This window comes from Megascapheus bottae, chromosome 5, assembly GCF_031878675.1.
Source record: "Megascapheus bottae isolate mThoBot1 chromosome 5, mThoBot2.hap1, whole genome shotgun sequence".
In the NCBI taxonomy this organism is placed as follows: domain Eukaryota; kingdom Metazoa; phylum Chordata; class Mammalia; order Rodentia; family Geomyidae; genus Megascapheus; species Megascapheus bottae.
Window position 1 is genome coordinate 76,751,764 of NC_143513.1, and position 23,558 is coordinate 76,775,321.

Here is a 23,558-nt window from a genome sequence, read left to right on the forward strand (position 1 = left end):
TATTTTATTTATGGTAAAATTTTAGGTCTCTTTCTGTGAACCTTTTTACTTTTAATTGGCTAGAAATTAATTGGCTTATAGTAATGATGATGTGAATATTACAATTTACAATGGATTTCTTAAGCCCATATTTTCTTTGAGAATGCATGATTTCAATTTGAAAAGATAACTTACATTTATTTGGCATCAGATATTAACGAGGTGATTTTACATCTAGTCATTTATTTAATCTTTGTGACTAGCCCTCTGAGATAAATTAGGTCATTATGTTTATATTGAGAAAGAGAGACTTAGAAAATTTAAATAATCACCCCCTACAGTGCACTAAACAAAATGACTGAAATTAAATCTAAGTTTCCTGTCTCTAAGTGTAGTAGAAGTGCTTCCATCACGCCACTTTGAGCCATCAGACAAAGGATCAAGAAGTCTGTTTTATTTCCAACTTAAATGCCACATAACACTATATACTATGACATCTTATCGAAACTTCTTTGTATTAATAAAGTCTTATTGAGTTCTAATATAGAAACATTTAATTTAATGATTCTCAAGCTCATGGAATAACTGTTGTTGGTGTGGTGGTAGTGGTTGTGTGTGTGTGTGTGAACACATGTTTGTGTGCATATATGACATGTACTCACACACATATGTATACACAAATATGTATAAATGTGTATTTATGCATAAATATATACATATATATGTATATCTATACATATTGTACTTTCCTCTGAAAGAATGCTCTATAAAACACGCTGTGAAGATTTCTAGCCTGAAAGATGATAAACTGAGGGAAGGATTGAGTCCTGACTTCTTCCCTAGGGTCAAGCAAAGCATCAGGTCGAGTGTTCAACTACAGGAAGGTCATTCTGACCTTAGCCTGCTGGAAACAACAGCCATACCCCAGGGGGAAAGCCCCTTGCTTTTCCTCAATAAACAGTCCTTGCCTGTTGGTGATCCAGTCTGGCCTATTCCTTTTCCATTCTCCTCCATTTTCCTAACGCTGAGGATCTGATTGGAGATACCTGGGCTAGAGGGATAATTTTGAATTGAACAAATACCCAGCCTTCCATTATAGTTCTTGGGCATACTTGCCACGAGGAACTCAGTACAAATTTCTTTTGTTTTTCTTTTTTGCCAGTCCTGGGGCTTTAACTCAGGTCCTCGGCATTGTCCTTGAGTTTTCTCAAGGCTAGTGCAATACCACTTGAGCCACAGCACCACTTCCAGCCTTTTCTGTGTATGTGGCACCAAGGAATTGAACCCAGGGCTTTCTGCATACTGGGCAAGCACTTTAACACTAGGCCACACTACTGGCCCCTATAATTTTATTTTAACATACTTGTTTTTAACCTTCCTTGGCCAAGGATGAATGAATGTAGGCAAGCAGGATTTTGATGGTGCATTGACTGTCAGCATGCTGTCAATGAAATGTAAAATGTGTCTGCTGTACCCGTCACTTCCTGCCTTTGACATCTCACTTCTCTTCTTGGATTGCTTCCCACGCTCTCAGCCTATCTTCCCTGTCTGTCTCAGTAGCTCTGGATTTGAGAGTCTATCTGATGTGAGTGAAGCAATCCGATCAAGTGAATAGTCATTACAGTACCAGTCTTCTGGGCTGCAGGAATATTTGGAATCGGAATAAACTTGTAACTGGAAAATTTCAACTATTTCCAGGGAGCTTTGGGGAAAAGTGTAAGATTAGGTGACTCTTCAACTTCAAACTGATTTGTTGTATGTTCCTGCTTCATTCAGCCTCTGCCAGTGAACCCAGAGTTCTAAGATTAGGATATGATCTGTGTGTTCCCAAAGGGTTCTTGTGCGGCAAATTTGACCCAAGGTCTGCTGGTGTTAATGTGGTAGAACCTCGGGGAGGCGGGGCTTAGTTCAAGGTTAAGTAGGTCATAGGGGCTCCACTGTCGTGAATGGTCAAAACATTGGAATAAATGCTTCACTGAGGCAGATACATTATAGACATTTAGATAAAGGAAAGTGCCTTCAATCTAAAAGCTGATACAAGTGTTAACAAAGAAGTAGAGTGCTAGCTAGGTTCAGTCACAACTTCTAGAAATGGAGAATAGCTTGGCAGTATCTTAAAAGTTAAACATACACGTAACATCTAACCTAGCCCCTTTCCATGTATTTCCATCAAATGAAAGTGCTAATACATAGCCACACAACCTTGTGTGTACATTGCTTTCATTTGTGATGGAAAAAATAAAACCAACCTGAAACAACATAAATGCATGAATACTTACCAGTAAGAGTGACAGAAAATGAATGCACACAACAACAGCGTTAATGCCTGAAAACATTGTGTAGAAAGAAAGAAGCCAAAGGCTCCATACTGAAAAATTCCATGTATATGAAACTCTGCAAGAAAGAAACACAAGGACACAGAGACAGAAAGTAGATTCGTGGTGGTCTGGTACTGGGGTGGATTTCTGGGGAGTCTAAGAGTTGACTGAGAAGGGCATGTAAGTTATATGTCAATAAGACTTAGTTTAAAGATTATTGTGAGGAGTTCAAGGATTATTGAAGGTAACTACTGGTATCTTTCCATGTCAGAATGAACATGTTTTGAGGAGGTTCTGTGCTAAGCATGAAAGACAAGTTGAGATATGGAGAAAAAAATACTGAAGGAGGAGCTGATTAAAGAGCCATATTTCTTTCTTTCTTTTTTTATTGTCGGGGTAATGTATTGAGGGGGTTACAGTTACATTCATCAGGTAGTAGGTATATTACTTCTCACACACAAAAATAGCCATATTTCTTGAAGAGAGGAGGAAGGTGTCCTCAAAAGCTCAGGTGGACAGATGAACCATGAATGGAAAAAGGCCCAGTTCTCACCTGTGTCTGCAATGGAGGAAGGTAGTATGCGATATTAAATTTGTACAAAATTCCTATGTGAGAGAACAGAAAGGCTCAGTTTGATTTTTTTTTGCCAGTGATGGGCTTAAGCTCAGGGCATGAACCCTGTCCTTGGACTTTCTCAAGGCTAGTGCTCTACCACTTGAGCCTCAGCACCACTTCCGGCTTTTTTCTATGTATGTGGTACCGAGGAATTGAACCCGGGTCTTCACGCATGCTAGGCAAGCACTCTACCATTAGGCCAAACTCCCGGCCCCAAGGCTCAGTTTGATTATTCAATCCTTTCAATACCCGACACTATATAAATGAAAATATGGATGTTTTGTAGAAAAAATACTGTCTTTCTCATATAACTTGCTTTCTTTACTCTCATATAATTTAGAATACTAAGAAAGAGAGGATATTAGGCACTGAAGAAAGAAAAGCTTGAAATTTATAAGTATAGGTTATTAGTAATGCTATAAAAGTCTAGAAAGCTGGGAAGAATTTACCAGGAAGAACGTCGTGCTTTTTTTTTTTTTACTGTGCTACAGCTCCAACTTAGGGGTTTCCATATGTTATACAAGCACTCTACTACATAGTGTTATGACAAGAATAAAATGCCTAATTTACCAGGCACTGGGGACTTCTAATTGTGGCTACACAAGAGGCTGAGACATGAGGACCCAAATTCAAAGCCAGACCAAGCAGAAAAACTCATAAGACTTATCTCCAATCAACCATTTAAAACACCAAATGTGGAAGACTTATCTCCAATTAACCTTTTAAAACACTCAAGTGGCAGAACACCATCCTTGAGCAAAATAGGTAAGATACAGAGAGAGTTCTGACCCAGAGTTCAAGCCCCAGTTCCAGCACAAAATAGAAACAGAAACAAAGAAATAAAAACAATATGGAAGCCCTTGATATGATCAGCTTGGGCCATGTCTTTGTGTCTATTCACATTCCTACTGAATGTGACAGGCAGCTGGAAACTGCCAGTGAGGAGGCCCCACTGAAATCAGGAGGAGCAGGTGGCAAGAATTAAAGGGGTACACATTAAAGGAAGTCACACTCAGGAGAGGATGGGACTCAGGTAGGCCACAGTGACTGGGGGGCATTATAGAGGGGTCTAAAAGAGTTCCATGCAATAATATGGAAAATATTTGCTTTGACTGGAAGTCATTGGTTTCTTTGAAAGGCCTCATTTGCATGTTTCCAATCTGGTAGTAGGAGATTCAGTAGATATTAAAGGTCATAGTAAGGAAAGGATTTTAAGCATATATACCACAAGAACATTCTTTCATATTTTTTCCTTAGGAAACAAGTAGCTTAAAGAAGTGTCTATATGCTTAAAGAGAATAAATATAGCAGAAAGGATGTGGAAAGACGTTGTGCATATTTTCTATGATGGAAGCACAGACTCTAGAAGCATCTTTTCCCACAAGCAGATTTCATCCGAGATGCTAAAGTCTACCATTGCCACTAGAAGCATTATAACACTTGTTTTCCCCTAAAGTTTTAAATCTATTTTTATCAATAATGAATCTATTGAAAGTATGCATAGCCCAGGTCTAAAGCCCAGGGAAATAATTGGAGAATGATTATCAGAAATAATAGTAAAAGGTTAAGCATATGACTGATGTCAGCTACTGTTAGTTATCCCCTCCTCCTATTATCACTGGCCTTTTCCCCACACTTAAAACCTTAGTGTCATCATTTTAAAAACATTGTTGTATTGTGTCTACCACCTGCCCCCACCAGTAGTTGATGGCTTGCTGCTTTTTAAGTCTGTGCTCATGGATGCAAGCTACATCCATTTTCCTGTAATTGCCATAATTTCATCCTCCTTTATGGTTGAATAATACTCTATTGTATTTTCTTTATCTATTCATTGGTTGAGGAACGCCTAGGTTGATTGCATAGTTTAGCTATTGTCAAGATCTCTATTGTATGCAGACTTACTTTAGATATTCTCAGGATCCTATGGTAGGTATATTTTTAGTTTTTTGAGGAACTTCCATACTGATTTCCATAGTGGCGCCACTAATTTACATCCCCACCAGCAAGCAGTGTAAAAGACTTCCTCCTTCATTTCCATCCTGACAGTTTTGGTTGTTTTCTTGATGATTGCATTCAGACTGGGAAGGGATAGAATTTCAGTGTAGGATTCTTTTTTTTTTTTTCAATACTAAAGATTGAACTCAAGCCCTAAGATTTGCTAGGTAGGCCCTCGCCATACCATCACCTCTTTTCTGCATTTTCTTCTCTTTTCTTTTTTTAAAGGTAAGGGCTTATTTTATGCCTAGGCCAGTCTCCTACTTACGTCACTAGGGATGATAGCCAACCATCACTGTGCCCCGTCCTTGTTTGAAATGGGAGCTCAGGAACTTTTTTTTTCCCCCAGTCAAACTGTAATCCCTAAATCTATCTCTGCTCCCCAACTTCTTAAAGCTAGAATTGCAGGCTCTGACAAACTGCACCTGGTTCAAGTGATAGTTTTTGTTGTTGTTGGTTTTTTTGTTTGTTTGTTTGTTTGTCAGTCTTGGGCGTGGGCTCAGGGCCTGAGCACTGTCCTTGGACTTTCTCAAGGCTTAGCACTCTACCACTTGAGCCTCAGCACCACTTCCAGCTTTTTTCAATGTATGTGGTACTGAGGAATTGAAACCAGGGTCTTTGTGCATGCTAGGCAAGCACTCTACCACTAGGCCAAACTCCCAGCCCCAAGTGATAGTTTTTTAAATGATGACCATTTAGGAATCTAAATGAAAGGTGGAGACTCAGGAGAGAGAGCAAGAAAGTTCACACTATTATGTAGTGTGGTGCAGTGAAGGATTCAAACACAGAGTAATCTTAACCTGTTTGTAATCTCAGTAGCATTTTCTAATTCCCTCCAAGCATCTGTCTAGGGAAGGGAGAGGGACACATGTCTACATATAGGAAATGGGGAGAGTCGGCTTTCAGAGTGGGGGCCATGAAAGATACACACAAATACAAACACATCCTGGGGCGGGGGCAAAAGACCTAATACATTCCACTCCACAAGTGTTGTCTGACCGAAATGCTGGAAGGAAGGAAGTAAAAGCCTCCATTGACTTGGTCTTTACATCAACTACTTGTTTGATCGGTTACTGCATAGAGACTCAACATCTTCTTTTTTGTCATCTCTCTAAACTTTATTATTCTTTGTTGAATCTGGTTGTACACGTTAGTAAACATGTCTATTTTTTTCTCACCAATTTGTCCTTTGTTACTAGATTCTTTCCCAGGTATGAATTCATCAGGACTGAGAAGAGTCCCTATCTCCTCCTCTGTGTACCAGGTATGGTAGGCTTATGTGTGTAATCCCAACTACCTGAAGGAAAGAGGTAGGAACAGCAGTACACGAGCGGGGTGAGAAGCAGAAGACCCTGTGTGAAACATGAACTAAAGCAAAGAGGATGGGGAGCAGGGCTCCCACAGGAGGGCAAGGGCGAGGCCTTTCCCAGTACAGCCCCATACACGTTATCTGTAAGGTGCGTCGGTCATCTCGGTGCAGAAAAGGAGCCGACACGCTCGTCGGTGGTTCACCTGTGCTCTTCCTGACAGACAGGTGTGCACAACGCTTTGCCTTCGAGGGTCTCCGGCACATGCAGGCAGGGCAGGGCCTTGCACCTGCTTCTCCATCACGGTTTCCTCGGGCCTGGTCTGGTCTTCCTCACCGCCAAGGCCCGCCTTGCCCACCTGGTTTTCCTCTCTGGCTCTCACAGTGCAGCTGGGCTGCGCTTTGGCGCCTGGAGGCCTGGCTAGGCCCACGGCGGTGCCCCAGGGATCCCTTCCCCCCCACCTCCCCACCCCAGGGCCCGGCCCCGCCCGGAACCCGAGGGCGGCGGCGGCGCGGTTTCCCTCTGGTCGGGAGGGAGTGTCGGGAGCGCACACCGGAAGGCGGGGCGGCGAGCGGCGGCCCGGGTGAGTGCGTGGGGGCCCTGGGCGGGCCTCCAGCCCGACCGGGGCTCGGGGAGGAGCCGCCGGAGCCCGGGTGGGTAGGGGTCGCGGGACGGCCCCTAGGGACTCCGGCAGCGGCCTGAGGATCCCCGCCATCGGCCTGGAGGGCGCGGAGGCCGCGCGCGGCCCAGGGTGGAAGCCCGGCCGGGCCCGCACCTCTGCGGTCGGGGGTGGGTGAGGGTGGGGGTGGGGGGAGGTGCTGGTTCAAGTTCCAGGATTGTGGTTACCGGTGACCCTCCTCCTTCGGTCTTCGGCGTATGGCTGTGCGGAATAATAGAGCCACTAGTAACCGGTCCAAGGGTGGGTGGATTCATTCATTCATTCATTCCAGGCCCTTTCCTAAGTCTGGTGCTACTGCCCAGAGGGTTTTCAAAACCTACCTACCTGTCCCTCTGCCTGCCTGCCTGCCTGTCCATCCACCCGTCTGCCTGCCTATCTCTCCATCCATCCGTCTGCCTGCCTGTCTCTCCATCCATCCGTCTGCCTGCCTGCCTGTCCATCCATCCGTCTGCCTGCCTGTCTCTCCATCCATCCATCCGTCTGCCTGCCTGCCTGTCTGTCCATCCATCCGTCTGCCTGCCTGTCTGTCATCTGTCCGTCCATCCGTCTGCCTCCCTGTCTGATCTTTTACTTATCATCCACAGAAATCTCTCTACCATCCCCATGTAAAGGCTGGGCTACAGTTGGAACTTGGGGTGAGGGTGGGAGATCCGTCCTGGAGATACCCATATGCTAATTTAAGCATATAAGCTTTAGGCTTTTAGTCAGAGGGTTCTGGTTATTTAGAAGGGAATCAACACGGCCAGGACAACTACAGAACAACCGACAAATTATGTTCACAACCCTCTCTCCTCAAGTAACATTCACAGTGAACTTAGGTCATCCGTGTCGATTTTTATTACTGAATAACTTACCCAGGCTCTTGCCTCCAGTAACTACTAGTCTGCAATCTGGTTGGAGACTCCTAAACCAGCCCTTTCCACACTTAAGTGGCCTGCATATTTCATCATTATTTTGTGCTGGTAAGAGGCTTTAACCGATTGTCTCTTGTATTCTCTGGGTTGGGAGTCCCACCCTGGGTTGGTTTCAAACCTTCATCCTCAAAACTCAGACCCATTAAGACCTTATGTTTATGCGTACTGGCATCTAGTTCCAAATGATGACGAAGGTGGTGATGATGGTACTGAGGGGTGAATTCAGGATCTGAACATTGTCCCTTAATTTCACTCAATGCTAGAGGTCCGCTCCATCATTTGAGCAACATCTTCCCTTTTAGCTTTTTTTGGTGGTTTATTGAAGCTAAGAGTCTTACAGACTTTTCCTGCCTGGACTGACTTCGAACTGTGGCCCTCAGATCTCAGCCTCGCATGTAATTAGAAATATAGGCCATCCTTGCTTGGGTGCAAATTCAGGGCCTGAGCACTGTCCTTGGATTTTCTCAAGGCTAGAGCTCTACCACTTGAGCCACATCACCACTTCCGGCTTTTTTCTACATATATATATATGGCACTGAGTAATTGAACCCGGGTCTTCATGTATGCTAGGCAAGCACTCTACCACTAGGCCAAACTCCAGGCCCCAAATTATTTTTAAGTACAGAAATCATTAATGACAAAAGTTGAGTTCTCGTGAGTCAGAGAGGTCCTTTTAGAGGACTTAACCCACTCAGATTATTCTCTAACTTTCTGGCATTCTTTTGATTTCACCTTCCCCTTTGATGCTTTTTTTTTTTTTGCCAGGCCTGGGACTTGAACTCAGGGCCTGAGCACTGTCCTTGGACTTTCCTCAAGGCTAGTGCTACACTAATCGAGCCATAGCACCACTTCTGGGTTTTGTATACATGTAGTACTGAGGAATCAAATATGGGTCTTTGTGCATGATAGGCAAGCATTCTACCACTAGGCCAGACTCCTGGCCCCTTGATATTTTTTAAAAAAATTAGTCAAACTTGACCTTCACATGAACCACCCTGAATCTGTGTCTTCTGCCTAATTTTTCCTCCTTTCAAACCCTTCTATCTAATGGACATTTTTACTTGGTTGCTTCATGTATTATTGTCCATATCTCCTAAGCTGTACACATCATATCTCTACAAACCTACAATAACAAATCTGAAATCACCTTCCAGGCATGTGACCTCTTATAACCAACTGATTACCACCACAGGCAACCTATTCCAATGCTCTAAAAATCTCCCATCCAATCTGACTTTTCATTTCTTCCTTCTTCTTCTTTTTTTTTCTTTTTTTTTTTTGTGGGTCATGGGCCTTGTCCCTGAGCTCTTCAGCTCAAGGCTACCACCCTACCCCTGGGCCTGGGCATTGTCTCTGAACTCATCAACTCAAGGCTGCTGTCATACCCTTGAGCCAAGCCCCACTTCCCATTTTCTAGAGGTTAATCAGAGATAAGAGTCTCAGGTCTTTTTGTGCCTGGGCTGGCTTTGAACCTTGATCCTCAGATCTCAGCCTCCTGAGTAGCTACGATTACAGGCGTAAGCCACCGGAGCCACCCAAGCCCGCTATTTATTCCTTCTTAAAGTTAAGTGCCTAGGAATTATGGCAGAAACTTAGTAATGGCTCTCTTTAACTTTACTTTTAATGTCTACCTGTTCATTTTTCATTCTGCTAAACTTTTTTTCTGAAAGTTCACATATGATCCTTTGACTCTCCTATTAAATCTCATATTTTTTTCATTTTCCTTAACATAATTCCCAAAGGCCTTAATATGACCCCAAATCTTTCCTAGCCCTTTCCTCACCCTCATCCTGTATCTCTAAACCACTCTTTCTCAAAGTTGGGTATGGCCTTGATCTTTACTAGAACTATAGGAATCATTATTAAGTAGGAAGGTGGCAGCTCAGTTTCAGAACAAATGACCCTTCGGGGAAAGAGAAGTAATAGCCATTACATTTCAAATAAGTTCTGCATTTTAATATGTGGGACACTAAAGACCGAGGACCTCTGTTTTAGGCACACTCTCATACACCCTGCTCTTTTTCCCCACCACATGACTAATGAGGTACAGGACATACTATCCCAAAGTATGGCACTTTTGTACTTGAGAAACAACAGAAGCAGGAAGCCTGCTCTTCTTCCCTGAAGTAGATCCTGAAAGAGATCTTTGACGTCCTCTGATTCTATACGACCCTTCTGGGAAGGATACCCATCCTGCACATGGAGAGAAGAAATACTCTAAATCTTTGAAGATGCAAGGATACAGAACAATCCCAACAAACAGGGCTTGCTAATTTCTCCTTCATTGTATCATACTTCTGCACAACTGTTCACTCCTCGTCAAACAGCGTAAACATACACATTTTCCCATTTGGATATTCATCTCTGAAGGCTTTTGTGTCATGGAAATCTTACATGAGATAAATTTATATGCTCTTGTTAATATGGCTTTATTACAGGGATCATAGTCATAAGCCTTTGAGTAAGAAGAGAAATATTATTACCTGTGTTCTTCTGACAGGTTTAGTTCTGCTTGTTTTGTCTTTGTACAGGGCTTAGTTGAGTCTACTGTAGCAAAAATGTCCTAGGCTGGAATGTTTTTCAGTAACAAATCTATTTGTTACAGGACATCTGTAACCAAGATGCCAGCATAGTTGGCACTGGGTAAGAGGTCTGTTTCCAGCTTGCACATGACTGTATTTTTGTCTTCACATGATAGGGGCAAGGTGGGAAGGTATCATGGTGCCTTCCTACAAGGTCACTTTTCCTGTTCAAAAGGGCACCATTTTGGTGACTTCTAAAAGGCATCTCTCATGTGAGGGTTGTAAGACCACCGTGTTAGAACTCCAATATATGGAATTTGGAGAGATGTAGAGAATGAGACCATTGTTCACCAGCAGTTCTTTCTTTGGACTCTTGACATTTATCTTATGATTTTGCAACCACAATTCTTTTAAAAAAGTATTTCCATTATCTTTAAGTAGTTGTACAAAGGAGTTACAATTCAACAAAGCAGTTTATGAATATAGTATGTCTTGACTAATGTCAACATTATTACCTACCCCTTCCAACCCATCCCTTCCTTCAGTTTTCTTAATGTTTAGATTAAGTATTGAAAATGTCTTTGCCATTTAATAGAAGTTTATGTATACAGTGCATCTTGATCTGTGTCATACCCTCAAGATCTAACCCCCTTTGATGTACCCCTTTCCTTAGTTTTCTCGATTATGTGGTGTATACAATGCATTCTTGCTTTCATTATCTCCCCTACCCCCTTCCTTCTACCTCTCTCTCCTTGGTCCCATCCTCCCCCCTTATGTTTTAATTGTAGGCTTCAAAGTTGTAAATACTAGAGAATGAGTTTTATTCTTCCTTGCCCTAGCTTCTGGCTCAGAGCCTGCATTATAGATGTTTTGTTTTGTTTTTGGTCAATAGTGGGGCTTGAACTCTGAGCCTGGGCACTGCCCCTTAGCTCTTCAGCTCAAAGCTATCACTCTGTCACTTGAGACACAGCACCATTCCCAGTTTTCTGGTGATTATTGGAGAGAAGAGTCTCACAACTTCCTTCTGTGCCTTGACTTTGACTTCCTTCTTCCTTCTGTGTCTCAGCTGGCTTTGAACTGTAATCCTTAGATCTCAGCCTTCTCAGTAGCTAGGATTACAGGTGTGAGCTGTAATCTACCTTAGATCTCAGCCTTCTCAGTAGCTAGGATTACAGGTGTGAGCTGGCTTCTACCTTTTTATTGGTTAATTGGAGATAAGCTTCTTATGGACTTTCCTGCCTAGACTGGCTATGAATTGCAATCCTCAGATCTCAGCCTCCTTAGTAGCTAGGATTACAGGCATGAGCCACCCACATCTGGCTTACCACTGTGTTTTAAATGAAGGAATGGGGAAGAAGTCAACAGTCAGTGGTGTTTGGGACCCTTTCTGTACTAGCCCAGATGATAATGAGTATTCTCCAGAAGCTGGGCTCCTTGGCCTCACTTTATTGTTGCATGTAATAAGAATGCTTCTTCCCAAGAGGGATTTTAACAAGTGGAAGTTAGTAAGAGAAATAAAAGAACTAGACTTGCCAGGCACAGTGGCTCACGCCTGTAATCCTAGCTACTCCGGAGGCTGAGATCTGAGAATCTCGGTTCAAAGCCATCATGGGCACTAAAATCCATGAGACTCTTATCTCCAATTAACCACCAGAAAATTGGAAGTGGCACTATGGCTCAAGGAGTAGGGTGGTAGCCTTGAGCTGAAGAGCTCAGGGACAGTGCCAGACCCAGAGTTCAAGCCCCACAACTGACAAAAAAAAAAAAAAAGAACTAGACTTTTTGTAGAAGTAGATTTTTTTTCCTCATCTATTTACCTCACTTACGAATTCATCAAGTTTAAAAATACATGTGATCCACTATCCTACAACCTAGAGGAAATTATTTAAATTTTTGTTTATTTATGTTGGCAGAGATCCAGAGGATCATAGTTTGAGGCCAGCCTACACAGAAAAGTTGTAGGGACCCCATCTCCAAAATAATCAGCAAAAAGCTGGACTAGAGATGTGGCTCAAGTGGTAGAATGCCACTGAGCAGGCAAACTAAGTGAAGGTAGACTTTCAGTCTGAACCTTGATGCCAGAAATAAATAAGTGCCAGGAGTTTGGCCTAGTGGTAGAGTGCCTGCCTAGCATGCACGAAGACCCGGGTTCAATTCCTCGGTACCACATACATAGGAAAAAGCCAGAAGTGGTGCTGAGGCTCAAGTGGTAGAGCTCTAGCCTTGAGAAAGTCCAAGGACAGAGCTCAGTCTCTGAGCCCGAGCCCAGGACTGGCAAAAAAACAAAAAAAACAAAACAACCCCCCAAACAAATAAACAAATAGTAAATAAAAATAAATATAATATGGTAAGTGCCATGGAGACAAAAAACAATATGGTTATATTTCATCATTTGTTTTTCAGTAAAGTTGTTCTAGCTTAACTTCATTATGGGAATGCATGGATGTATCTAGTTTTATTTTGTATGTGACTATGCTAATTAAAAAGTTAATTTTATAGCCAAATGATTATAGTTCTTTGTTATTTGTTAGTTTTTGAGCTTTTAGGCAGCTGAATAGTCACACACATTTCCTTCTTTGAATTTTTTTTGTGCATTGTCTTCTACTTAATGGAAATTATGTAGGAATTTAAGTAGGAAATTTGGTAGGAATACTAAAGGCCTATTCTGTTTACAATAAGCCCTTATTGATATGTTGTTGGGTCCCTCATATATAAGGGTCAGTTAGTCTTAAACAGTGACACAGTGAAAAGGTAAAAGTGAGAAAAGCCAATAGAAGCCTAGAAGTTCCCTTCCTCCCCTTCCCTCCCCCTCCTCCTCCGCCTCCCTTCTGATGTCATGAACAAAAAGTGATCAGATGAGAAAGAAGTGTAGGGCTGGGAGTTTGGCCTAGTGGTAGAGTGCTTGCCTAGCATATACAACGACTCAGGTCAAAAGCTGGAGATGGCACTGTGGCTCAAATGACAGAGCTCTAACCTTGAGAAAGCCCAGGGACAGTGCTCAGGCCCTGAGTTCAAGCCTCAGGACTGGCAAGAAAGAGAGAGGGGGAAGGAGAGAGGGAAGGGGAGGGAGGGAGGCGGGAGAGAAAGAAAGGTGTAGTTTAGTGGAACGATGTGAAGGAAGAAAGAAATAGAGGTAGGTGAGTGAATGAGGATAGGCTGACTAGGAGAGAAAAGAAAGCAGAACTGAATGGAACAAAACAAAGTAAACAAAGGAAACAAGGACAGCGTGGATACCAGACTGGTCAAAGAGTACTAGACTGTTACACAATTTCCTAGTCATGGGATAATTACCTTTTCTTTTTTTCTGCCTCCCCTAACTCAGCTCATCTCCAGGAAAAGATGACCGCGTTCTACAAGACACTCCGGAATCATTGGAAGAAAACCACAGCTGGGCTCTGCTTGCTGACCTGGGGTGGCCACTGGCTGTATGGGAAACACTGGTAAGTAATGGTCACTTGGTTCTACATTTACCCCAATCTCAAAACAGCCCCAAGGGCTGGAGGTTGAAATCTTGTCTCTGTAACACACTGTGGGCAAAAAAAGATATTCAAACCAGAAGCAAACACAGAAGTTTCTTATAATCAATTCTATAGAATTGAAATATAGGAACTATTAGCAGTCACATTCCGAGGGACATAGATTATATAGTGATGAGACTGGAAAGGAAATTATTTTTATTTTATTTATTGTTGAAGAAATTGAGGTCAATCCTGGAGAGTGTAAACGCCTCTTTGAAGTCGGTAGTTGATGAATATTGGAATTCATGTACCTCCTTGGTCCATTATTTACTCCTTACTAAGATTACTAGACACTCACTGTCTGTGCCTCCTCTGTCCCCTTGACTGTCCCCATCTATTCTGTGAACCTAGGTACATTTAAAAGCAACAGAGACTTTCAGTCCTTTTTTTTGAATAACAGTTCAATACAATCCTGGGTTTTATTAGCCTTCAGACATGGAGGTAGAGAAAAGTACCAAAGCCCATCTTCTGGTTTAATATGGTAATGAAATTAAATGTAAGTTTTAGTATAAAAAAATCAGCTAATCATAGGCCGGGAGTTTGGCCTACTGGTAGAGTGCTTGCCTAGCATGAGTGAAGACCTGGTTCTTTCAATTCCTCAGTACCACACACATAGAAAAAAGCTGAAAGTGGTGCTGTGGCCCAGTGGTAAAGTGCTAGCCTTGAGGAAAGCCCAAGGACAGTGTTCAGGCCCTGAGTTCAAGCCCCAGGACTGGCAAATAAATAAACAAAATCAGCCAATCATAGTGCAGTCTTCGATATGTAGCAACACAGGACTCCAGAAGTCTTAAGTGAAATCAGTTTTGTGTTGGAAATGTCCGCATTGGAAAAAAGAAAATTCATATTGATAATTTTTGTGAATATTCTCAACTCTCCTTTGTGGGAAACACTAGGCTCACTGTGATGTGCATTTTTCTTTCTTTCTTTTTTTTTTTTTTGAAAACATGAATCTTTAAGCTTGGTGCGGTAGCTTAAACCTGTAATCTTAGCTACTTAAAGAGACTGAGATCTGAGGATCGTGGTTCAAAGCCAGCCTGGGCACTAAAGTCTGTGAGACGCTTATCTCCAATTAACCACTAGAAAACTGGAAGTGGCACTGTATTAGGGTGGTAGCCTTGAGCTGAAGAGCTCAGGGATAGCATCCAGGCCCAGAGTTCAAGCCCCACAACCAATGAAAAAATAAATAAGAATAAAAGAATCTTTTTAAAATATTACCTTGCATACTGATATATATATATTTTTTTTCTTTTTCTTTTTGTCATTCCTGGAGCTTGAACTCAGAGCCTGGGCACTGTCCTTGGGCTTTCTCAAGGCTAGCACTCTACCACTTGAGCCACAGCACCACTTCTGGCTTTTTCTGTGTATGTGGTACTGAGGACTCAAACCCAGGGCTTCATGTATTCTGCCACTAGGCCATGCTCCCGGCTCTGATATCTCCTTTTCTGCAGCCTTATAACTTGGAATGTAGTTGCCTTCCCTTGCCTCTGTTCTTTTCTTCCTAAGTATTCTCAAGATTAAGCTGTCAGATTACATTAGCTAGCATGTCTGAGGAAACCTAAGAAGTTTATCATTTACAGTGTAAAAAAGACAAGGGTGGCACATTTAGTTTAGCAAATGGAATATGAGGCGTGCGGTGTTTTGTGTCTCCTCTTTCTTAACTAACTTGAGCCTTCAAGGAGAGGTTCCATGTGCCTCCTTGTAGGAGCTCCAAGCTTCATCCAGGGATCCAGACACCCACTGGTGGTTACTATTGCCTTCCAAACTAGGTGAATGGTTTTAGCAGCTGAAACTTCAAGACGACTTCAGAGATTCTGTAAGAACGTCTTGGACTCTTGAGACTTTAAGAAGGGCCTGTTAGGTGATCAGAGTGATCAGAGGCCCCATTCTGGGTTAGTTTAAAGGCAGCTTGAACCCAAACTGTTCTAGAAGCCTGGAGGCCTCATTTTTGCTCTGTTTCTGCCCTTGAAATTCAAGGTTATTGTCCCAACTGTTACCCTCCCCCCCACACACATTGTCCTTTTTTCTTGCCCTCAGTCTTATCTGCATGCTTTGGAGCTACTTATCTATTTTATTATTACTGTTAATTTTTTTCCCTTCCTGGCACTTGAACACTGGGCCAGAGCATTGTCCCTGAGCTTTTGTGCTCATTTTACTACTTAAGCCACAGCTCCTCTTTAGGCATTGTAGTTAATTAGAGGTAATAGTCTCTATGTCAGTTATAGAGGGGGGAAACACACAAGAGAAAGAAGAGCTGAGCACTTGATCCTTCTGACTTCTCCCTCGGAACTCATACTTCCAGCCCGGTGAATCCTCCTGAAGGAAGTAGTACACTTAATCTGTAGTCAGGCTACTCTTTGTTTTCTACAAAGTCTATTTTGAAATATTCATGATTTTCTTTCATCTACCTTCTTCAGCATCCCAGCTTTACTATGTAGAGACAGAATCTTGTGGGCTTTTGTGCCTGAGCTGTCCTGACACTAAGTCCTGCCTAGTCGCAGCTCTTCATGTTGGTCTGTGTGCCACTGCGCCCAGCGACAAGTTGGGAAAGTGGCTTCAGGAACTTGTCTGCCTGGTCTAGCATTGAACCTCAACCCTCCCAAACTCAGCCTTCTAAGAACCTAGCGTCACAGGCATGAGCCACCAGCACCTGACTTAAATGGGCACTTGCTAATTTTCACATTGACTTCCCTTTGATCATTTCTTTTCAGTCATTTTTTGAGTATCTTCTTGCTGTACATGTCCTTTAAATGCTGTGGTTCCCCAGGTTCCATTTTCATTCTGTGTATTTTGTAAGTGATCTCAACCACATGTTTGTTTTTCAGGTAGGACAGAAATTTTGGTGACATCATGTTTCCTTAGCTTAGATAATTACTTCTTTGGACATCCTGTGTAAGCATGGGGGAAAAAAAAAATCAGATTTTTGGAAAATTTGCATATTTAAATTTTATCTGTTTCTTGTATTGCTTCCCTTGGCAGCACTAGGTATTTATTTGCAGGTTTTATTTTATTGTGAATAATGTTTGTGAGTAGGAATTCCCCCTTCTTTTCCCCTCTGCATAATTTCCCCACAGCAGGCTGCAGTAGTCGATAGTAGCAGCAGGTTCATCTCTCAGCTCACCTCAGTAAGAGCAATTGAAGAGAGGAAATGACCCTGTTCCTTGAGAGTAAGGAGAGTTTAAGTAGCGCTCATTCCTCTTCAGCTGCTCTTACGGAGCTTTCTGGATTCCCTGGGGAAGATCATGTTCCAGCTTTCTCAGTTCATCATGTCAGCAGTTTACCTGCCAGTGTTTCTGACTCATTTGTAGTCCTTTTAGTAGCAAAGAGCCTGCTAATAAAAAGTAACAGAAGAATCTGGATGCCAGTGGCTCACGCCTGTAATCTTAACTACTCAGAAGTCTGAGATCTGAGGATTTCAGTTTGAACCCAGCCTGATCAAGAAAGTCCATGTGATTCTTTTTGTCCAATTAAGCACCAGAAATGCTGGAAATAGAGCTGTGGCTCAAGTGATAGAGTACTGTCCTTGAGCAGAAAAACTCAAGAGATAGCGCTTAAACTCCAAGACAGGCACATTAAAAAAAAAAAAAAAAGTAGCAGAAGGAAAGGAGGCAGTAAGGTATGAAAATTGTCTGGAGTCAACAGCAGTGACATTTCCAGCCACGTAACCTAGGCTTTCTAGGACTCGTGTTCTGTGCAGAATGGGGATAATAACTGTCACACAAAGGTCATTGAAGGCTTGAGTTAGGTAACTCTAAAGCTTTTAGGTCCAGGTCTGCTGGATGTCAGAGTTCAAAACTTGCGGATAAGCATGATGTGATACTCAGGACGGGGAATTTAAATAAAACACTTGGTGATTGGGCAACGAAATGCTTGAGTGACAGCTAGTAGGGAACTCCTAAGATGGTTTTGTAAGATGACAGCTAGTAGGAAACTCCTAAGATGGTTTTGTAAGATCTGAGCCTTTTATCTGTAATGAGACATCTTGGGAAAGTCTAGTTTTAAGACTCTTAACCACAGAAAAATTGGGCTTAAGTATTTAAGGCTATCAGACTGTATCCAAACCTTTGTTTGACTTGAGGTCAGATGTTTCTCTCATCATTGGGAATGTTGTTCTTGCTTTTCCTGGCTGTGGTGTCTCTTCATGGTTTTGGCCTTGCCACTTCTGAACCAACCCCTTGGCTTGGCAGTAAACAATGGCTCCTGCTGTCTGGCTCCTGGTTTTCTGTTTACTCCTCTGCCTCCACCTTAGCCTTTGACTCAGGATTCCCTCCTATTTATATGGTGGAACATCTATCCTCTTACATTAGCCAGAATTCCTTTTTTTTTTTTTTTCATTTGACCAATTTTATATACATTACATATCCCTTGCCATTAAGCTTGGAAAGCAAATATGTTGGATGGCCCTGCGTCTTGAGTTCATAATTTTTTTTTTTTTTACTAATATTGGAGGTTTTTTTTTGTCCTCTGAACATAGAACAGGAATCATGCTTACTGTATATTGCTTTTCTAAGCACTGGTAGGAGCTGACTTTCAAGTTCTGTGATGAAAACCAATTTCTTAGAAGACAGAAAAGTAGGAGTTTTGCCTAAGGGTGTGTTCATTGTTATTGTCTCAACTTTATTAGAACTGAGTAATGCTATTGGTAATAATAGCTAACACTAAATGATTGTCATGTGCCAGACATGATTCTAAGCACTTTGTATTTATTAACTGATTTCATCTTCTGATAACTCTGTGAGATGGCCATTATCTAATATTAGCTTGCGATTAATAGTCTTGCACACAGAGAAACAGGAACAACAAGACTAAATAATTTGCCCAGGACACAGAGCCCCTATGTGCCAGAACTATGAATTTAGAACCAGATTAGCCTGGTCTGACCCTTTCAGGATGGTGTATGTTTTTAGGTACTTTGAAAGAAAGGAAGACCTGTGAGATGGGGATGTCTTATGCCATAATGGCTGTGTTTTTTTAATATATTTTTATTGTAATTAATAGAAGGGTTACGTTATATTTGCCAGATAGAAAGTGCATTACTTCATAAACATTCCTACCCTTTCTCATGTTTTTGTCCCCATTTCCCTCCCTCTCCCCCTCCCCTCATCCTGTTTTCCCCCTTCCCTATCCTATTTCAAATAAGCAAATACACATATATACAATATATCAGATAGCAAGGTAAGATACTGTAACAATATGAGATAACCAAGGGACAACAAAAGAGATGAGAAATAACATAGTACATTAAGAAAATAATCATATTATATGGCTCTTGTTTCTATATCCTGGAGGTCCTTTCATTTAGCCTCATCCTATATGGCCTTATGTATCTAGGTTTTGCCCTGTTATAAACCTCTGCTAGGAGAGCCCAAGGTGTATACTAATTATGACAAATGAGGGAAATCATTGAGTCTGTGTTCCTTTGAATCTGGCTTACTTCTCTTAATCTGATTTTTTCCAAGTCTTTCCATTTCCTTACAAATTGGGCGATGTCATTCTTTCTGCCAGCAGCATAGAATTCCATTGTGTACAAATACCACATCTTGTTGATCCACTCATCAACTGAGGGACATCTGGGTTGGTTCCATGTCTTTGCTATGGTAAATAGTGCTGCAATGAACATCATTGTGCTAGTGGATTTAGTATGTCCTTGTTTCTGGACGATTGGGTAAATGCCAAGTAGTGGAATTGCTGGGTCATAGGGGAGCTCTATGTTTAGTCTTTTGAGGAACTGCCATACTGCTTTCCATAGTGGTTGAACGAGTTTAGACTCCCACCAACAGTGTAGTAGTGATCCCTCCTGTCCACATCCCCACCAGCATCTGTTGTTATTCGTTTTCTTGATCCTGGCCATTCTAACTGGAGTGAGGTGGAATCTTAGAGTTGTTTTGATGTGCATTTCTTTTATGACCAGAGATGTCGAGCATTTTCTTCATGTAGACCATATAATGGCTGTGTTTTAAGAGTAATTGTTACTAAAGAGTATTCAGGTAGATCTCCTAAGTCACTCTTACCACTTTTTGGATGTCTGACTTTGGACAAATGGTTTAAGCCTTCCTGAATGTCACTTTTACTCAACTACCACATTTTTTTGGCACAGATTGGAAATAGTGCCTTATTTTTGATAGATTATAGGTTGGTTTGTACTGCAACCTATTCAAGGGGTGCCTCAGAGGAAGAAAAAGTATTCATTTTAAAAAACTTTTTTTGTAGCTGGGTGCTGATGACTCATGACTGTAATATTAGCTACTCAGGAGGCTGAGATTAAGGATCACAGTTCAAAGTCAACCTGGGCACAGATGTGCAAGAGACTCTTACCTCTAATTAACCACCAGAAAACGGGAAGTGGCATTGTAGCTCCAAGTGGTAGAGCATTAGCCTTGAGCTCAGGGACAGTGCCCAGGCCCAGAGTTCAAGCCCTATGACTGACAAAAGAAAAACAACAACAAAAAAACCACAATAACTGCGTGTGTGTGCGCGTGTGCGTGTGTGTGTGCGCGCGCATGCGCGCGCACGCATGTGCCATTACTGTGGCTTGCTTATAGCCATGCCTCTAGTTCATCATTTTGCTGGTTAATTGGAGTCCTGCAGACTTTTCTGCAAGGGTTGGCTTTGAATCACAATCCTCTATATCTCTTCTAGGATTATAGGTGGTATCCTGCAGTAACTGAGCCTTGATTTGCAGCAGAAAGCTCTGTCGCTAGTCTGTTGATCTGTGAATTAATCAACTAAATAAGCTGTAGCCAATGGGCTGATGGGTGGACTAAATTGTAGCCAACTAAGTTATTTATAGAATCACCATGATCCTCAGATTCTAGCCTCCTGAGTGAAGTAGGTTAGGACCCCAATAAAGTCACAAACTCTGACTGATGGTAAAAAGTCTGACCAGCTGGGGCTAACTCGGGAGTGATCCGCCCTGAACTTAAAAAGCAGCGAGTTTATAAAAACAAAAACCACAAGTAGGTACATATAGCCACACACAGGTGGCCAATGAGATTACATTACATGATTATCCCGGCCAATGGTTAGAGTATTACTATATAAATGAACCTGTTGTTTTAAAGGTTAAGAAAAATGGGTGCATAAGCAAGTGAGCAGATTATAGAAGCAGAACTATGTGTTAGTCTGCAAAATTTTAACCATATGATTCTAACTTTAACCCATAGTTCCTGATTCGTTTGCATGGGAATTTTCAGATAAGCTTCCTGTTTGTCTGGGGAGCTTTGTCTGGGGGGGCTTCAGATAGCCATTAACCCATTTCACTGAGTAGCTAGGATTATAGGCATGAGCCATCAGGACCTAGCTCATGAATCATTTTAATTTGCTTTGTTTAAATTTTACTAGATTTAATAAGGTAAAAAAAATTCCCATCTGAAACATCATTTCTGTTTCATATATGCTCATATATTGTTTTGTGTTCTCTCCTTTTTTTAACTGGAATATTTTAAGGCAAATCCCAAGTATTGTATTATTTAAGCTTTAAGTACTTTAATAGTTTAGCTTCAATAGAACTTAGAAAAAAATTGCAGTGCCATCATCGTGTACCTCACAAAATTTAAAATAGCTCTTTTATAACACGTAATAATTCGTTTATATTTTTATTGTCCCCAAATTATCTGTCTTACAGTTTTGCTATATCAAGTTTCACAGTTTACTTTTAGTGTCTGCCTCTTAAGTCAGACTGTAAATCTTTTCCTTTTTGTAGTATTTACTTTATAAACCAGAAAACTACATTTTCCCTACAGAATTTCCATATTCTTAGATTTAGCAGATAGCTTTCCAATAGTGTTAAGCACTGTTCAGAACTACACTCAGAAACTAAGAAACACACACACACACACACTCACACACACACACACACACACACACACACACACACACACGTAGTGATACTGATCCTGACTTTATTTTAAACTCATGCTGTTTTAATCACAGGGTTTTTGCATTCCTTTTTATTTTGCAAATAAAAAGAAATCTTATTATAAAATATCTCTAATGCTGAGTTATTCTCAAGTACCCTTGTCTCATTCTGACCCCAGCCTCTATCTCTCCTGTAGCTTGAGAGCTGAGGATTAGAGCCAGATCCTATACTTTTGCTACTTGCAGTGTGAGCCGGGGTCCCACAGCATGAACATCTTCTGGGAGTGCTTAGCAATGTGGCTTCCCAAGCTCCATCAACTTACTAAATCAGAGTCTGCATAGTAAGCAGACCCCCAAGCGATGTGACAGTCCATTAAATTTTGAGACAGGCTGATTGGGAGGCATAATTAGATTTTGGTATAAATTATTTGACAAGAATGCTCATCCATGTGTGTGGTGGATATCTTATGACATCACTTTAGGAGGGAGATGTATCTGGGTGCCCTGCTGTGATATTAAGGCTAATCAATGGGTTCTTATATGATCAGCTGACTCATCCTTGAGAAAGTCAAGAAAGAGTTCTTGAAAGCAGAATGGCTAAGAGGGGGCTCTAGACCCCAGTGGTGTGGAAATGACTGTAGAGTTGCATGTTTTCCGTGAGATAAGGGAAAATCAGATCAGAGAGGGCTTTAAAGATAGGAACTTTCTAATATTTAGGGAGAAGTGACCATTTTGGGGGGAAGAGAATGTCATAAAGAAGGCAGCACTGAAATTAAATCTGGAGCCCTTGTGGCAGGATGTATTTGATGGAGAAAAGTCTGATGAACAAGAGGCATGATAGCAGTTTTCCTAAAAGGCAATAAAGCCTGAACCAGAGTCATGGCATTGAGAATGAAAAGTAAGCAGGTGAACATGAGCCTGTGAAGAGTGAAGAGTGTACAGTGAACACAGGCATAATTATATCTGATTGGCAGTTTGTTGTGAGAATGGAATGCGGGAAGCCAGGGGCACATGTCACTGCCTTGTACTGTGCCTGGTTTAAGTTAACCCTCAGTAAATTCTCGTCTTTATTGTTTCTAGATAATTGTTTGGTTGAAGGAGAGGAATGTAACAGTCTTCTTTTTTTTTTTTTCCTTTAAGACTAGAATAATTGGTGATAGAGGGATAACTGGTTCCAGAAGGTATTCTATTCTGTTTTAGATAGTCTTGAGTGTGAAATCTTGACAGGATATCCAGGGGGTAATGTGTTACATGCCAGGGGTAAATTATGCATGAGCCACACTTAAGTAGATTCATGCTTTTTCTTTTGGTACAGATTTTAGTTTCAGGAATGTGTTGTGCTCCATTTTTCAGGATCTCTAGGGTTCCTGCCAAAGCAGATGTTCTGCCTTGACATCCATTCAGATTAGCCCCTGACTTCGCAGTGGGTGGTCTGGGGCCTGGCTGCCATACCAGCAACAAAGGGAGGCTTGCTTCCCCTCTGGGCTTTCTCATTGCAGAGTTTGTTGAAATTTTGACAAAAGCAGTTTGTTTTGCTCTTTAGCCATTTCAACCTTTTTTACCCCCTCCCTTTTTGATGCGCAAGCTGAAGTTGAAATTGGGGTATTAATGGGTGCTATTTAAAGAAGCTCATTTATGGGTAATTAAATAACATGCCTGTCAGCACAGATTTGATAGGGAAGAGGAGAACTTTTTTTCAAATATAATGAAGCATAATTATATTCCTGTTCCTTTCAATTTCTTTGTTAGATTATCTAGAAAACAGATTTTTCTTCTTCTTTTTTTAAATCAATGCTTATTTGACTTGCTCCCATATCTCTTTAAGAGGAAGAGGATAAGTTTTATTTTTCAGTTTC

At 41.6% G+C, this 23,558-nt stretch overlaps 1 protein-coding gene across 3 annotated transcripts in view; it reads left to right on the forward strand.

Moving 5' to 3' along the window:
* Window positions 1-6,735: 6,735 nt before the first annotated feature.
* Window positions 6,736-23,558, forward strand: part of Agk (acylglycerol kinase) — an 82,637-nt gene continuing 65,814 nt past the window's right edge. Inside the window, exons 1-2 of one of the 3 annotated variants that reach the window (XM_090333423.1) lie at window positions 6,736-6,798; window positions 13,653-13,770. In XM_090333423.1, the coding sequence (XP_090189549.1) occupies window positions 13,670-13,770 (101 nt within the window). In that variant the 5' untranslated portion in view covers window positions 6,736-6,798; window positions 13,653-13,669. Of the gene's footprint in view, window positions 6,799-7,055; window positions 7,135-7,766; window positions 7,857-13,652; window positions 13,771-23,558 lie in introns of those variants that run through there. The other 2 variants (XM_090333422.1, XM_090333421.1) reach the window with 2 other exon arrangements.